This window comes from Heliangelus exortis, chromosome 28, assembly GCF_036169615.1.
Source record: "Heliangelus exortis chromosome 28, bHelExo1.hap1, whole genome shotgun sequence".
Lineage (NCBI taxonomy): Eukaryota > Metazoa > Chordata > Aves > Apodiformes > Trochilidae > Heliangelus > Heliangelus exortis.
Window position 1 is genome coordinate 441,435 of NC_092449.1, and position 17,287 is coordinate 458,721.

At 53.1% G+C, this 17,287-nt stretch overlaps 1 protein-coding gene and 1 long non-coding RNA gene across 4 annotated transcripts; both read right to left on the reverse strand.

Annotated features, from left to right (window-relative positions):
• Positions 1 to 365: 365 nt before the first annotated feature.
• MEX3D (mex-3 RNA binding family member D) lies at positions 366 to 10,654 on the reverse strand. 2 transcript variants are annotated; one of them, XM_071727688.1, is made up of 2 exons: positions 10,036 to 10,654; positions 366 to 2,673 (listed from the first exon to the last, which is right to left on the reverse strand). In XM_071727688.1, exons 1-2 carry the CDS (start codon positions 10,532 to 10,534, stop codon positions 1,406 to 1,408), a joined length of 1,767 nt encoding a protein of 588 aa, XP_071583789.1. In that variant the 5' UTR covers positions 10,535 to 10,654; the 3' UTR covers positions 366 to 1,405. The 2 variants fall into 2 exon arrangements, with proteins under 2 accessions (XP_071583789.1, XP_071583790.1); XM_071727689.1 differs by lacking the exon at positions 10,036 to 10,654 and adding an exon at positions 8,680 to 9,531.
• A 2,541-nt stretch (positions 10,655 to 13,195) lies between these two features.
• LOC139788214 (uncharacterized) lies at positions 13,196 to 15,062 on the reverse strand. Of its 2 annotated transcripts, none has more exons than XR_011722789.1 (3): positions 14,682 to 15,062; positions 13,715 to 14,542; positions 13,196 to 13,371 (listed from the first exon to the last, which is right to left on the reverse strand). It is a non-coding gene; the product is annotated as an uncharacterized lncRNA (long non-coding RNA). The 2 variants fall into 2 exon arrangements; XR_011722788.1 differs by lacking the exon at positions 13,196 to 13,371 and having other exon boundaries at positions 13,481 to 13,856; positions 14,054 to 14,542.
• Between the last annotated feature and the right edge of the window lie 2,225 nt (positions 15,063 to 17,287).

Sequence of the window (17,287 nt, forward strand, 5' to 3'; positions counted from 1 at the left end):
GGAGCAAGCAGGACAGGGTTGGTTTCTAGGCTGCCAGCTCATCCTGAGCTTCTCATCAACCAATAAATACCCTTAGGGCCTCCTGGTCAGGGCTGCCCTCCATGCTCAGCCCAGACCTGTGCTGGTGATTGCCCCAACCTTGCTGAACTCTGCATGGTCCCAACTCTCCAGCCTGTCCAGATCCCTCCAGGTGGGCTCCTCCTCTCCCTCCTCCAGGCTTTCACACACACCACACAACTTCATGTTATCAAGAAACTTGCCAAGGATGCCCCAGGGAGTTATGGAGAGCAGGGTGATTGCTGCTGAGGACGCAGCATGGGCACCGAGAGACTGCAGGCAGTGACACACCATGGGAAGCACATGAATTCATATATAGTAAAAAGTCTTTATTAAGAAGGCTTTGAAGTCAAAAAATAAAACTCTTGATACAATTTTCATAACCGTCAAGTCAGCTCAGCAAATATATAATCAGTACTTTAGCCATGTAAGGTTAAAGGTCCGTTATTTTCTTTTTAAAATAAAATATATTTTAGTTTTTAAAATTTATTCAATAAAGTACATATTTTCCTATAAATTCCCTACATATACATAAAGAGGTAAAAAATAAAAAAAATAAAAATAAAAGACAAACAAAAAAACCAACCATGAAATAAAGAGATAGAAATCTGTCTGTTTTTTGCAACGTGGCGTGTTAACTGTGCCCCCTCTGTCCTTCCAGCTCCCCCACCCGGCCTGGCCCCTCCAGCCATGACCCCCAACTTCACATCACACATTTTTTGGGCAGTTTTCACATTGGCAAAATAGAAGATATACCTGTGTTACAAAAAAAAAAAAATATATATATATATATATATTTATAGAATTGTCAAGAATCATCCAAAAAAATAACTACATACAAAAAGGACAACAAAAAAAATTATAATAATAATAGAATGATTTTAAAAAAATAAAAGACAACCCTTGCATGTCCTAAAATAAAAAAGTGCAACCGGACCTTTTCTTTCTGTTTATTTAATTTTGCAAACTGAATACTGTTATTTGGGAAGGACTGTTGAAGAACAGCTGGGCTTCCTCCTCCCAGCCACCACAGCCGGGTGAAGAGTTAAAGCTATTCTGTAAACATCAGAGTTTCCTCCTCTCTGCAGTTTCATGCCCCTCTTCCTCCTCGTCTCCATTGGCCCCTTCTCACCCACCCCTCCCGACCCCTGTGTTTTGGCCACCTCCCGCTCCGCCGTCCTTGCCCTCTCCTCCTCTCCGGCCAGCGAGCAGCAGCCTCTCCTCCCCCCCCACCCCGTGCACCCATTGGATCCATTATTAAATAAAAATGTCGATTTAAACAGTTTAAAATCCTTAAAAAGCCTGTGTGTTGGGGTGGAGGGGAGGATTAGCCACCTTGGCAACCCGGCTAGGAGAAGATGTGGATGGCTTGCGTGGCGGGAGCGTGGCAAGCGGGGCACTGGGGCTCGGCCTTGCCGCAGATGCGCATGGCGCACTCCATGCAGAAGAGGTTGTGGCCGCAGGGCACCAAGGCGGCGATCACCTCGCTCTCGAAACACACCATGCACTCCCGGGAGCTCTTGCGCTGCCCCTCGGAGCTGCTGGAGTCGGTGGGTGAGCCCGAGGTGGCTGAGATGCTGCCAGGCAGGGAGGAGGAGGAGGAGTAGCCGGTGCTGTTGGAGAAGGAGGACAGCGAGCCCTGGGTGGGCAGCCAGGACAAGGTGCTGACCGGGTCGCTCTGGATGCGGCGGGCCAAGGGGTGGTCCAGGGCCCCAGCGCTGCTCTCAGGGAGGGTGGGCGAGTGGCGCGGGGTGGCCGTGCCGCTGCCGCGTCTCTGTGAGCCGTTGACGGAGGAGGAGCAGCTGCTGAAGGCTTGCAAGGGGTTGCCCGAGCGCTCGAAGGGCGACCAGATGGTGGTGGGCGTCGTCAGGTCAAGGGCCAAGAAGTCGAAGCCAAAGTCGCACTCCTCGGAGCCCAGCGGGGCCGGGGGCTCGCCGAAGGTGAAGCCGCTGCTGGTGCTGTAGGGACTGGTGGGGCTGGCGTCGGGCACCCGCCCGCTGTAGTAGGACTCGGTGGAGGTACTGCCCAAGGAGCTGAGGCTGTCGTTGCGGAGGGCACCCGAGGGGCGGCGAGCAGGGTGGGGGGCCTTGGCCCACAGGCTGGCCGTGCTGCCCTGCAGGTCTAGGCAGACGTCGGTGCCATTGGAGTGGAAGTCGTTGTCGGCATTGACGTCGATGAAGGAGCCTGTCCTCATGGTGATGTGAGCCTCAATCTCCTCCCTAGCACGGTCCACGTTCTCAGGCATGCCCGTCACCTCAAACACGGGCTCCTTGTCCCGGCTGGGGGTCACGATGTAGGTGTGTGTCTGCTGCTGGATCCGCTTGATAGTGGCTCCTTTGGGCCCCACCACCAGCCCCACCACCCGGTATGGGACCCTCACCTGGATGGTGGTCTGTCCCGGCAGGTTGGGGGGGCCCTGCATGGCTCCCGTCAGCCCATTCACTTTGTTTCGTGTTGCCCGGATCATGGAGAAGTGTTCGGCAGCTGAGAGGATCTCCCTTTTTGCCATCTCCACGTCCTCCTTCCTCCCGGTCACGATGAAAATGGGCTCCTCGCCCCTGACTGGCGTCTTGATGTACGTGTTGGTCTTGGCACGAAGGGCTTTGATTTTGCAGCCTGCAGAGCAAGGAGGAAAAACAAATGAGATATCAAAGTGGAAACCTTGTGGGGACATTCTGCTTGCTCAGGATGGGGACTCAGCAGGTCCCTTGGGTTCTGCAGCACAGACCTTGGAGAGAGGGGCTCCCCCACCCCAAAGGCAGGCAGGGGCTCAGAGTCTGGTGCTGGGGGGTTACCCCAGCTTGTCTGAGACACACCAGGTCCTTGGCACCAGCACGACGCTCCGCCACCTCCTCTGCAACACAGCGGGGATGAAGGACCTGGTGGGAGGTGTCCCTGCCCATGGCAGGGGTGGCACTGGCTGGTCTCTTCACCCCCAAAACTTTTCATGATTCTACAGCTCTTGCAGAACTGAGCACAGGGCATTTACCAGGCCACTGATGATCACAAATAACAAGTAAATAACTGTCCAAGTAAGTAGCAGCTGTCCTGGGTGTCACAGCCCAACTTTTCAGCAGCACTAACCCCTCTGATAGCCACATCCAGAGAGCCAACCCTCAGAAGCAGCTTCCATGGGCCAGCATGGCCCCTGCCCAGCTCCAGGCTGCCTCGAGGTGCTGGCAGCTCCAGGAGGCCCTTCCTGCTGCCTACACAGATCCCAGGATTGTGACAGGCAGGTTGGAGGGAAATTTGGGAGGGGAGCAAGCAGATAGAGCTGTGAGGTAGGAGACCTGCTGGTATCTCCATCCTAAGGGGAGAAACCCTCTGGATTTTATCCAAGCCAAGCTGGAGATGTTTGAAGGACACCTCCAAGCACTTGTTGCAATCACACAAATGTTCCTCCCACCTTACATTGCCCAAAGGATTCACTCCTGGCTCGGGGCAGTAGGAAAAGTCCAAATCCAACCACATGTGACCCACCAGGTTGGGGACAGTACAGAGCTGCCCCGGTTCCTGGAGCTGGGGAAGCCACCAAGTGGCTGTGGGGACATGTGGAGGAGGAATGTGGGTGGAGAAGGGTTTGTCCAGGCTTTTCCCAACATAGGACAACAACTGGAAGGTGTATTTATGGCTGGGGGCATACAGTGGGGTCAGCAACAGCCTAGTCCTCATGGAAGGGCAGAACCAGCAATCATGAACAGTATAAGCATGTGCCAACTTCTGCAAGGCCATCGAGAGCAAGGTGCTTGGGTGATTCCCAACATCTCCCTCCCCAGTTTGTTCTGGTACCTTCTGTAAGGTTTACCCTACTCCCCTGGGACAGATATGGGGGCAAGGCAAGGGCAGCCAGGCTGGGAGCCACCACGGGCTCTGCTGGTGACTCCCCCAGACATCAGCTTCACACCTAAGTCTGAAATTCAGCCTGGCAGCAGAAAGCATAAATTTTAAGATTCAAAGGTACCAGCAGCTGCCAGAAGCTGCTTGGGAGCCATCAGCAGTGAGGCTCTTCCTCACCCCACTCCATGGTACCAGTGGGACCAAACAATGCTACAAAATGGAGGAAGGGTTCATCTGGCTGCTCCTTGTGCAGCCCAAGGGGATAAGCCAGAAATCCGGGTTAAAAATCAAAGGGGTTCCTGGCTCAGCCCACCCCACCCTCCTCAAACAAGCAGGGCAAGGGCAACGCGTGTGACCCAAGGCTGCACCCAGCAAAACCCACCACAGGTCAGGGCTGTTTTTTCCAATTCTGGCGTAAAAGAGGAGGGTGTCAGGTCTGGGGCAGCAGGGGTGCTGCGTGACCTCCCTGCCTGCCTGTTTCCACACGGGAAACATTGTGGAAAAGGAGGAATCATCTGGGGAAGCCGCTTGCCCAAGGACACGTGCTGTGATCTCCACACACCTCCCTGGAGCAGCTGCTGTCACAACACAACACTGGGTGCTCCTGCATGGGTGCAGCAGGAGCAGAGCTCAGATGGCACCATGGTCCCACCAGAGACCAACCTGTGCTGGTGCTGTCCCCAGCCTTAAACTCCACATAACCACCATGGGGAGTCCTAAAAGCCCCAACTGGGAAGGACCGGGCAGCTTCATGGGATGGGATTTGGTCAAACCCAGGTGGCACGGTGAGCTACAGCCTTCAACACCAGAAACTGGAGAGACAACCTCACAGCAGTACAACCCTGGCCTCCATCACATTCCTGTACCCAAGAGGTGGCTGAGACTGAGCTGTTCCTGCCCCTACTCAGAGAGATGACTCCCAAAGCCCCCCAGAAGAGGCACAACAAGCAGCCTGGAGCTGGGGTAAGGATCTGCATCAGTAGGAGGTATTTCAGATCATCAAATCCCAGACTGGTTTGGGTTGGAAGGGAACATAAAGACCATCCAGTCCCATCCCCCTGCCATAGCCAGGGACACTTCTCACTAGACCAGGTTGCTCCAAGTCCCACCAACCTGGCCTTGAAGATGAGTTTCCACAAGCCCCCAGCCATGCATGCTGTGAAAACTCCATCCCAGATGCTGCATCCCTCTGGAGTCAGGATGTCCCAATCCTGCTGGAACGTGGCCATGCCAGACGGGTTGTGGAGACAACCAGGGGACACCTGGCATTGCCATTCCACCACATTGCCCACCACAGCCATGTCCTTGTCCCAGAATTGCCAAATCAAGCACCTTAGTGGTAGAATTTGGCATTTCCCTGTTTTACCTTACACCAAGGGCCAGTGAGCAGCATTAATGACAGGAGAGGAGGGAAACGAGGTGCCAGACTTTGCTCCAAGTCTATAATGAAGATGGCTTTAAAAGTACTTTTCAGATCCAAAAGAAAACCCCTCCAAAAGTGGGGTGAGGGCAGCCTCAGGGGTGGTGCAGCCCCACCAGGTTCCATCTCCACACCAGAGCCCAGGGGTGGCCTGGTTGCCATGGTTCAGCTCTTTGGCAGAGCTCTGAGGTGGCCCAAACTCATCATGACAACCCGTGGCCATCCAAACACCCTGGGGCTGGGGGTCTCAAGCATATCCAGCCCCCACCAAGTCACAGCCCCTCATGCCACCACCCAGCTCTGTCTGCAGAGACAGCACCCATGGAGGGCTGAAACACAATCCCAGGGGATTCTCCCTGGGATGATGTGATGGAGGTAGTGCCCCAGGAAAGGAAGCTGCTCTCCCTGAACCTCCCTTCTTGGCACCACCATAGAGGACGTTGCATTTGGATCAGAGCTGTGACTACCATAAGAGCCCATGAAACACAGCCCAGTGCAGGCTGGGAAGTGCCTTTCCATCCTCTGCTCTCCTGTTGTTACCAGGCAAGATCTAAGAGACCTGATGCAGCTCATCCTCTTGCTAATTCCCAGCATGGACTGGCCAGCACCTGCTTTGACATAATGTGGCCTCTTCCAGCTAAGGAGGACAAAGCCAGATGGTTGCCTTAGCCAGAATATGTCTCCATTTGCCCATGGAGTTTTGTGCTTGCAGTGCTCAGCTGAGTTATGAACACCAAAGAAAGGGCAAGCAGAAATTTCTGGAGGAGCCTTTGATGGCATGAACCACGAGGACTGTGCTCATCACAGGCCCTGCAGCTGGGCAATGCCTTGCCCTCAGCCCTCTGGAGCATCCCACCCACAGCAGAAAGGTGTTGCCTTTCCTTTTCCCTGGCTCTGCAGCATCTCCTGGCCTCTGATCCAGCATCCCAGTCCCTTTCATTATGGGCAAATGGCACAGGACAACATCAGGACTGGGGCCAGATGTGGAGGAGACCATGCAGCACCTCCACTGCATCTCAGCATCTCTCCTCCTGCCAAACGCCTCTGCCCACCTCTCTGCAAACAGTAATTAATTCATCCTCCCAGCCACACTGCAGGAGCCAAGCACATAACTCCTTTGTTTCTTCTCCAGACACTGGGATAAAGAGGCAGCCGGTGCTAGAGCAGAGATGTGCAGGCAGATACTTCAGTATCAGCTCAATCTGTCACCAACTTCAGGAGTTTCTGGCTCTGCTACGACTGGAAGGTGGGAGGAGAAGGCTGGGCCAGGTACAAAGGACATGGCATGATGGGCAGAGCACAGCAGCCAAAGGCTGACTCCTTGGTGCCTCCAGAACTCACCCAGTCCCAGCAAACCACTGCAAGTTCACTGCTGCTCGGGGTGGCCCAGAAGCCTGTGGTGTCCCTGTGCGTCCCCCAGCACTGGAATGCTGGACATGCTCCAGCAGGGGAAGAGCTGCCATATTTCACCCTGCCCTGGATCTCCCCTTTAAGCATCCCATCCTCTTCTATAAACAGCAACTTTCCCAAATCCTTCACAAAGCTGTGAACGTTCCCCAAGTGTTGCAGACTGGGACGTGGAGCCTGGGAGAGGAGCTGTGGATGGCTCCAGAGGCACATGGCACAGAGAAGGACAGCAGAGCCCGGGGCTCTCAGATGCACCCAGCACTCTCTTGGCCTCGCTGGGGCAGACGCTGCTGGAAAAGCACCCCCAAAGCTGGGACACCAAGGAGGAACATCAGCATGTTGTAGGCATGCCAGAGCCAGGGCAGCCTGCAGTCCAACCAGCCCCACGCTTCCCAAACCTTTTCCCCACTGATTTCTGTTATTGCAAGATGAGCCCACACCATGACTGATGCCCACAGCACCTCCTGAAGACATTCCCTCCCATGGCAGGGGTCGTGAACAGGCTCAGGCAAAGGCACAGCCACGTAACCCCCCCTGGGCCACGCTGCTCGTTGGCAGCCATGTGGGCAGGGAGAAGAAAAACTGCAGCTCCTGCTGGCAGATCCTGCTCCACACCATCACCGATGCCAATCTGGACAAGGGGTCATGGCAACCACCCATCCAGAAAACAGATTTGCTTTACACACCAAGGATTTGCCTGCTGAGCAGCTTCTGCTCCCTTCTGGAAAGGGTTAAAGTTAGTGGATCTGGAGGAGAGAAACTGAAGAAAAAGTAGCAGAAATCACATCCAGCAGCCTCTGTCCCACCACAGCCCATGCAGAGCAGCACTGAGCTGACAAAGCACTGTCCCAGCTGCTGGGACATCCCAGACTGGTCCCAAGGGGTTGCCACGCTCTGGGGACAGCAGGACCAGTCCCAAAGAAACCCAAGAGCTGTTCCTCAGCATTTGGTGTACAGGGAGGAAAACCCAGCCATCAAGACCCTTCCAGGGCATTGCATACTCGTGTCTTTACGTCCTCCTATGTTCTGAGTGTGGTGGCACCACAAGTACCCACTCCTCAGGTCAGGGCTGTGCTGGTTTGTGCAGGAAAGACAGGACTGATGGGGAACACAAACTGAGGGAGTTGGGTCCAGCCCCAGCAACATTTAGGAACAACACCGGGGCTGACAAAGCACCCAAGGCTCAGCTCCACGCTGCTGTGCAGCCAGAGTCTTGATGCCACAGAGCTACCAAAGACTGAGGGGACCCAGGACCCAGCACAGATGCAGGAGGATGAGGTGAGCGAAAAGGGCTCTGTGCTTTTAGAACTTGGTGTGAGAGCCGGGGACACAGGCAGCTGTGAACGACTTTGGCATCACCCCTGCTCAGGCTGCACCAGCCTCACACATCCCTGATTTAAAACAGCTGCCACCAGCACCAGAGAGCAGCTAGAGCACAATGGCACTGTGGTGACAGCTCTGTCCCCTTGGATGCTACCCAGCCACACCCCTCACCAGTGAGAACCAGGGGTACCAAACCTTGAGCCCCGTTTCACACCCGAACGCAGCCACAGCAAAGTGTGCAAACAGCCCAGGAGCTGCTGGAAAGCTGAGACCAGGAGAGGGGCAGGAAACATATGGGAGAAACCCCTGGGGAAAGCTGTTCCTGCCCATGGGTTAGGGCAGTAGCTCCAGCCCCTCACTGGCCCCAGGTCCTGTCTGAACCCAGCAGCAGGACACGGCATCCTCCAGTAACCCTCCTCAAGCTGTTACAGGAATTTCTGCAGCACCTCTCTTCCAAGAAGCTCACAAGCCCACAGAGCTTGGCAAGCACCAAAACTCTCCACAAGGTGTCTGGGGCAGGTGCCTGGGTGCACACTGGGGTGCTGAGCACCCAGCCCCAGCCACTGCGAGGAAAGGTGCCCAGCAGCAGCTCAGTGGCCTGAACCCCGCTGTTCCTCCAACCTCCTTGAACTCACGGAACCAAAGCACTTCCCAGTGGAGCCAGGACCCTCTGACAGGTTTACTTTCAAGTCGCCAGACCCCGGGGGTCTGCAGAGCCCACCAGCCAGACCACCAAATCCAGATCCCCATCCATCCCAGGGAGAAGCTGGATCCTCCAGCACAGGGTGCAGCCCCGAGCTCCTCTGCCCGGTGCCACCGGGGCTGTGCCACACCTGGTGGCTCCCGGGCCGGGGTCAGCACCCAGCGGGACCCCAAGTGCCCGGGGTGGTGGGACCCATGAAGGGTGCCCGGAAAGTTGGGAGGCCGGGAAGCGGGGCCGGCTGGGAGGCTCGGCAGGCCAATGGGAAGCGCAGAGCATGATGTCACCACGCTCATCACAGCATGGCTCTGGCTAACAAAGAGAACAATGAGGCTGCCCAGCTCCCCGCTTCACCCCAGGAAAAAAATGGCATCCAGCCCCCCAGCTCCCTGGCCAGGGAGGGATGGGGACCGCAGAAGCCAGGGCAAAGCTTGGGGTACCAGAGTCGGGGGTGGGGAAAGCACCCCGGAGGTCAGGCTCCCTGCCAGCCCAGTACTGCCAGGATTCCTGCAGGAAGCAGCTCCCCTCTTTCTTTTTTATATATGTATATATATTTTTAAAATCCTTCTTGCTGGGTTGTTTTTTATTTTTGGCTTTTTTTTTTTTTTTTTTTTTTTCCTTTAAGGCGGAACTTTGGTTAAGGTCTATTTGCGATTTCTTCAAGACAAAGCCCCAGCCAGGCACACCCACCCAGGGAGATGGCTGGGGCTGAGGTGTGCCCGGGCGTCCTTTGTGACAGCTGAGAGCGAGCGGGGCTTCTGCCCGCACAGCTCCCCCCACCCAACATTAATTATCATTTATACACCAACTCTGGGACCTCGAGTATCCGAGCTGGAGGGGAGGGAGATGAACAGCCACTAAACTACAATAAAATCCCAGCTTTCTCCTGCACGCCGTGCCCTGCCCGCACCCGGAACTTTCCGTGCGCGCAGGGTGGTCCATCCCGCCCCACACCCCCCGTGCCGTTCTGCTGCCCTATATAGTTTAATTAATATTTACAGCCGGCGCGTCGGGGAAAGGCACAAAGCAGCAGCAGAACCCAGGGCGAAGGCGCGGCCGCGGGAGGAGTTTCAGGGCCGCGGGATTTGTCGCCGTTAAGTTTCCGTCTCTGAGCTGCCGGGCACGGAGACAAAGCCCCAAAACTGACCCAAATGGAGCGGACCGGACTCCCCCCCCACGGGGAGCTGCCGCAGCCCCGGGGCGCTCAGGAAGGTCGGACAAAGGGGGTCCCCCCGAGTGTCACCGCGGCCACCCACCGCCCCAGCACCCCCCGGGGAGGGGCGGGGGTTACCTTGCCGGCCCACGATCTCGGCGACGTGCTCGGAGCTGGGCACGGGCACGCACTCGGTCATGTTCACGCTCTTCTTCCTGCTGCCCAGCGGCTCGGCCAGCAGCGCGGCGGGGGCCGCCAGGTGCGGGGAGAAGTTCCCGAAGGCGGCCGGGGGGGAGGCGGCTCCGGCGGTCGGGGGGGACCCTCCGCCGCGCTCCCGCCCCTGCAGGCCGCCCGGCCCCGCGCCTCCCGCCGCCGCCTCCGGCTCCTCCGGCCCCGCGCCGCCCGCCTCCGCCGCCCGCAGCCCGCGCTCGCCCGCCTCCTCCAGCCCCAGCAGCGAGAGCTGGTCCAGGGCGAACCTCAGGGCGGCGGCTTCGTCCTGCGCCGGCGGCCCCTCCCGCTCGGGCTCCGGCGGCGGCGGCTCCTGCCCGGCGGGCGGCGGGGGGCTGAGCAGCGCCAGGCAGCGCGGCGGACCGCGAGCGGGCTGTCCGCCCTCGGGCTGGTAGATGGAGCCGGGCATGGCGGCGGGAGCGGCGGAGCGCCGGGAGCGGACGGGCCGGGCCGGGGCGGTGGCGGTGCCCGCCGCACACCGCCTCCCTGCGCGCGCCCCCCGCGCCCCGCCCCGCCCCCACGTCACCCCGCCCCGACAATGGGCCGCGCCCCGCACGCGCCTGCGCCCGCCGAGGCCACGCCCACCTCCCGCCCGCCGGTCACGCCCACCCCCCCCGGTGACAGGGGGAGGGAAGGCGCGCGCGGCCCCCCGCCCCAAACCGGGATTTGGGATGGGACGTGGGGATGGGGATGGGGATGTGGGGGGGGTGATGGACGGGGCCGGGCTGGGGGCACCGAGCGGGAGCTGCAGCGGCTCCTCCAGAACGGGCACCACCCCCCAGCCTGGGCGGTACCGCCCGCACGAATGAGCCGGAGGCCACGCCGATACCGGGGTTGGCCGGCGCCGTGTTTGGCGGCACAAGTGCAAAACGGGACGCGGCGGCTGAGGACGCGGCAGCCCCGCAGAGCACCCGGGTGGCTCGGCCACCCCTCCAGGGCAGGCACCCCAGAGCTCAGAGCTCCAGCCCGGCTACCGACGGAGATTTCCTTCTTCCCGAGTTACAAAAGTTGAGAAAACATCTTTGTCCTTTGTCCTTTCTTCCTCCTTTTTCCTCGGTTTTTAGTTCCTCTTTTGCAAGCGTGATTTGCTGTTTCTGACGCTCACCAGTCACGCATTTGTCTGCTTATTCTCCGGCCAGAGCCACGACAACTTCAGCAACTTGGATGTCGCGAGATCCCAGAGATCTCCAACACCTTCCCGAGTCTCCCTCACCCGAAAGCTGCCGCAGCGGGTCCCTGCTCTGATGGTTTCTTCCCCCCAAAGGCAGCCAGCACCACAAAACTATCGCCTCCAACACATTTGTCCTCCTGGGCCATCAGTTTAGAGGGATGTTCCACTGATGGGGAGTTAAAAGAAACACTTCCCAGCAGCGAGGGCACAGCAGCTCCTTCCCTGGAACATCGAGGCCAATGATTAACTCGCCCACTCCCTCAAATGCCCCGTGTTCAAACTCCACAGGTCCCATTCTCAAGCTTCATCTCCTCCACTTCCACAGAACTGTCTTGCCCAACCACTGTCCCTGGGACCAATTCAACCATTCTGCTTGGGATTGGTTTTAATTTCAAGAACCAGGGATGTTTGGTCTAACCCCACCCGCTCATCTCAGCCTGGGAAACACTAACAACTCCTGTTGGTCAGCGACCCAAACACAGAACCAACATGGTCTGTCCTTGTGCTTCCAAGATTTGGTGGTGACCCAGAAGGGCTTTCACTTTCCGATACTCAGAATAGGTCACCTTAGGTGTTGGTGGGATCTTTCCAGTGAGGTAACAGCTCTCAGGAGCTGCCTCCTTATTCTTTCCATTTCTCTTACCTGCCAACTAACCTCACATCTTCTGGCAGCTGAAAAATCATAAATCTGGGTAAAAAGCTGCTTCTCCCTCCTGTTGGACCTTCAGAGGTCTTGGCAGTGAGCTGCCACCAGCTCTTTGGATGGCTGCTGCAGAAGACTGTCACAACTTCTGTTTTCCCCTGAAGCTTTCATGGCTGAGCTTCACAGAGATTCATCCAGATCCATCTGGACCACTCGGTGCTTACACAGAGCCCAGCTCTGGGAATCCTCCCACTCCAGACTCATCTCCCCCGTGCCACGAGCTGCTGGGAGCTGGCAGCCTCTGAGCATCGTACGGAGAGTTTGCACCTCCTGTGGACTGAAGCTTCTCCCCCAAGGACAGACACTGCAAAACCAGCAGATTTGAGACACGCAAGCTGGCTGTGAGACATCTCCTCCCTCTCTCTCTAGGTTAAAAATATTTAACCTAGTTAAAGTTGAAACACCAAACTAAATAGTGGTTTTCCATCCCTTGAGACAGAACGGTACAAACCCCCTCTTCTGAGCTTCTCCCTTTTGCAGAAAAGGCACAAACCAACACCAACCAGCACCAGCATCAGCTACATCTGTACCTGAATGGCTCCTTCTGTCCTTGCAGCAGCTCCAGCTCTGACCACACTCCTTGCCACCACGTCACCACCTCCATGTTGTACAGGGGCTTTCAAACTCACCTCAGGAACCACAATGCTGGCTCCAAACTCTGCCATTTTTTGCCTGCTCTGTACTCAAGTGTTCTTTTGGGAAACCACTACATCATGTCCAACACCACCTACAGAAACTGCCAGTTGTTAAAGTGCTTTTGGCAAACCTGGTCCGTAGATGTTCTGCCTTTGATCTGTTCCATTTTCAGCAGCACTAGCTAGCTCACACTTTTTTTCTTAGATTTGCAATTTCACTCAGGACACCAATTTGCCTTGGTATTTTTTAACCTCACTAATTAGCAGATCTTTAAGAGACTTGAGTCTCCCATTAACAGAGAAAATTAATTACAAAAATTAATTACACAAATTAGAGAAGTTCTTTAGCACAACTCCATTTCTTTCCCAAAACACAGAAGATCCAACTTCTCTGAACACAGAGGAAGAAGACACTTGCCTGCTGCTTCCAAGAACATCCCTCCCAAGTGGTTTCCTCATTTCTTACCAGGGCTCATCCTGCTCCCTCCTTGTGTTGCCTGTCATCATTTGGTCTCTGATCACCCACAGAAAAATTTCCCCCAGAGTGACCAGTCCCCTGGATGTCTGCAGGCAATTAAAGAACACTCTACTAAAGCAGAGGTGTAACAGCCTGTTTAGCTGTTTTCTGTAAGGGGAAAGAACAGAATAACTCCAGCAGAGTAGTAAGAACCACCACAGCTACACAAGCCTGACTCCAAGTATGATTCTGCCACAGACACTCTTATTCCAGGTCAAATCTGCAAAAAAGTTACACCACTTGCCTATTCTGCTACAAACACCTTTTATGTCCTTTTACAGACCAACCCATAAAAAGGAGATTACTCAACACACAGGGGGGAACCCCCCAACAAACCTAAAAAATCCCCCAGACCTCTGTTTGCCTAAATCACGTGAGCCAAATGCTGTCAATGGCATCCAAAATTCAGGGGCAAAAAGTAGTTTTGGGGAACTATTGTAGGGGTTCCTCTCACTCTGCAGATCACCCTCTGCTCTCTGAGCACGTGCAAACATCATGCAAAAACCCACACAGTGCAGGAGAGGTGGTGGGGCTTGGGGAAGAATTACAAAAGAAGTCCTTACTTGTGCGTGGGAAGGCTGAAGGGAATATTTCAGCACATCAGGAGCTGAATCACTGCATGTGGGTGGAGCCAGACAGACTGACAGGATTCGTAACTTGGAAAGTGACCTCTGTCCAAGATCAATCATCTCACAAAGTCGCTGACTGAGGGCACAACAGATGGAGACGGCTCAAGGTGCTGACATGAGCATCATCACAACATGTAAAAACCATACCAGAGGCACCTGCTACAACTGACCAACTATTCCAACTCATACCAGGGATAACCACGATGCTCTTGGCACCACAAGGCTGAGCAGGCTTCTTTCTCTTACCTCTCAGTGTCACCACCACCACGTTACCTGAACGGATTTCCCTGCGACCACAGCACACAAAAAGGGCATTAGCAAACATCCAAGTTTCCAAGCAAGTATCCAGCTTTCTAACTCCTGAAAAGCTGCAGAGCAGCCACTTGATGGAAAACTAAGAATTGCAGATCAGAGAAAAGCATAAAAAAATAAAAGCTGGAACATCAAGCTTTCAAGTTTTATAGCCCTTTATGTCACTAAACTGGGGTAAGATGTGCCTGATAGGCTAATCCAGGACACAGACCTGTACTCCAAATTACAAACAATACCAAGTAATGACTTTTTATTACTCATCTTCTATCCAAAAGCTCAAAGCTGGGGTTTATTTATTAAAAGACCTGTATTTTGTATACACAAATGAATCCACATTTCTACAGCTAAGCATCTCCTGAATGTTGCCACTAGAGACAAAGCATTTCAGAGGTAGTTCATTGCCCTACTGTTCCAGTTCTGCATGATGTCAAATCAGTTCCACTTGTGACTCTGCAAGGTAATAAAAATACACTAAGCAGTAAGAAATTTAACTAATTAACTAAACATTTACCATACACAGTAAATATCATTTATTACTAGCAGTTAATATTAGATCAGTACTCATCAATACTAAATTTAGATTGCTTACCAACAACCCTGACAGTTTCAAGTGTTGTTTGGGTCATCCTGAGATTCAAAATGTTTTGTTTTTTTTTTTCCTCCTCATCACAGCTCTATCACTGTGAAGAGCATTTAGCAAATGCTATTCTGTGATGTTCTCTCACATACTCCAGTTAGTCACGAGGTCAAGCTGAAGGGTAATGGGTTTCCCTCATTAGTTCAAGCGAACAAAGTTGATCCCTGCTAATCTGAGAACAAATCCACGTTTTTAGGTCACCATACCTCACATAGGACATTATTTTCTGCACTGCAGAAATAGTACACCACCTTCTCCCGTGTTTCTGTACTTTTACTTAAAGCAGAAAGCTAAAATATGAAACACTGGGAGCCTCAACCAAACACAAAGGAAAAACCTGTTATGAAGCAGCCCAAGTGTACTGGGGAGTTAATCCTGGAAAACTTTTTTTTTTTTTTTTTTTCCACTAAATATTCTCCCATCTCCTCCCCCTTTAACCATGGGAGCTTCTTTTTGAGAACCAGGAGGATCAGTCCAGGTAGGCTCTCCTTAAAGCCAGACAAAAAAGAACATGACTCCAAAGGCTGAAAGACTGCTTATCCCTTCAGATGCACTGCTGGATCTACCTCCTGCGAAGTATCAAAGCATTAAAAGAGGAAAAGAACAACCAGAAAACAACCAAACAACCAAGCAGAGAGTCAGAGGAAGAACTGAGCATGTAGGAAAGTATTAGAGCTCAGAAACAGAGCTGAGCAGAAGACAGTGAGCAGTCTGGGTGGAGATGGGATGGCCACACTTCATTTAAGTGCAAAACTTTGCATTTAGGGTGCCAAGGCCTCTTGCCACTTGCTGCAGAGCTGAGAGTGCTGCTGAGGAGCAAGCAAGGAGCCAAGTTGCTAAAACACATTCCCACATACAGAACTGTTCCAGTGGCCCGAGAGAGAACATTCAGTGGAAAACTGAAGGGAAGAAAGGAAAGAATATATTTCATAATGATCTTAAAAGAATAATTAGAAAAAAATTAGAAAAATAATTAGAATAATTAGATATGCAGGAGCCAAGACAAAGTTTAAGGATGAATAAATATTTGGTCAGGAAATTTCAGGGTAGAAGATCAGGAGTGATATCCAACAAGAGGAATAGGTCTGGAAAAAAGCTTCAGATGGCCAGCCTGTCTGTTCTGAAGGATAAAGTCTTAAAGCAGGGAGATTCCTATGATACGGCTACACGACACATCCTGCAGAGACACAAGGACCCAGCAGAAGGTACAGTAGCATCAATAGATTTCAAGTCTTAAAAATATGTGGATGCAGCCTTGAGCTGGGTTCCTGTAACAGGGCTGGCACAAATACTAATTTGACAGAACAAAACTTTAACTACCAGGAGAGCTTGCTGCCCCTTCTCTCTGCTCCTCAGATCACCACAGCAGCTTGGACAGGATGAGTTTTCAGCAAGAGAGCTGCAAAATACATGCAATTTTTTTTTAAGCCTTAAATCATACTCCCATTCAGCATTTTCTCACTTGATAGCGAAGAGCAGTAGGATAGTCTCTTAAGGCAGAAGCAAAACCATCTTGACCTAAAGTAGCATTGATGAAAAGCTTCATTCCAGCTGTCTGCCTTGTACCCAGTGCCTGCTTTCAGCTCTCAGAGTAACTAAAATGAGTTAACCTGATGAAAAGGCATTTCAGATCTGGATAGTCTGTTTCAAGGAGACTCCTTTCACATGGGAAGCAGAACAAGGGTGTACACTTATCTGTGAATTGTAACTTCACAAATATTTGATGTAACATTATCACTGGAAAACAACTCAGCCCCAAAGCCCCCAAATGCAGGGTTTATCATGCCTGCATTCCCAGTGTCCAGCTCTGTCATTCAGGACTCTTTCCCCTTCCTGATGTGCTTAGTTTACCAGCAAGAAAACTCCCTTTTCTTGCTCAACAGCCAGTTCAGCAAGTTTAATTTCAGATGTGAATGAAGCTAACTTTTCCTGGACAGAGCCACCTCCAAAAGCTCTGGAGGCCAAATCCAGACTGTACCAAGACACATGCAGATCCTTTATTTTTATTGATTGTACAAAATTTCATCCTATTAGAATTCAGTAAAAAAAGCACTGGTAATACAAACAGGGAGACAATGACATTCCCTTTAACTTTGACAGATTTGCAAAATGAAACAGAGAAGAAAAACTGAGACATCTTAATGGAACAGCTCCAACACACTTTGCCCAAGATACAAATCACAAGTTCTAAATAACAAGGAGTCTCTTTTTACAAAGTTACCTCGCAGAGTAAAACATCACCTGGAAGGTTTTCATTTACCATCATCACCCAAACCAGTCCATCCCCCCTTCTCCTCCAACCTCCTGCCCTATGGAATTCAGCAGGCTGCTCTTTCCAGATAAAACAAGAAAAACCTGACTGAGCATGACACAGCAGAAGAAATGCAGCTTTGGTGTATGTGGGTGGTACCCATCCAAAATGACACTGCCCACAGGAAAAAATGCAAAGCCTTGGCTGTACAGGGCTCCCCTCAGCAAAGCTGTGTAAGGACCATTAGAATGTGCTTATGTATTATCTCCAAAGAGGATTAAACTGTATCAGGATAGCTATTCATCCA

Bases quoted from the DNA above. Each gene is read 5' to 3' on its own strand.
- MEX3D (XM_071727688.1), bottom strand. From the start codon at position 10,534: ATGCCCGGCTCCATCTACCAGCCCGAGGGCGGACAGCCCGCTCGCGGT. The intron at 2,674-10,035 runs GTAACCCCCGCC...CTTGCTCTGCAG, and splicing joins CGAGATCGTGGGCCGGCAAG to GCTGCAAAATCAAAGCCCTT.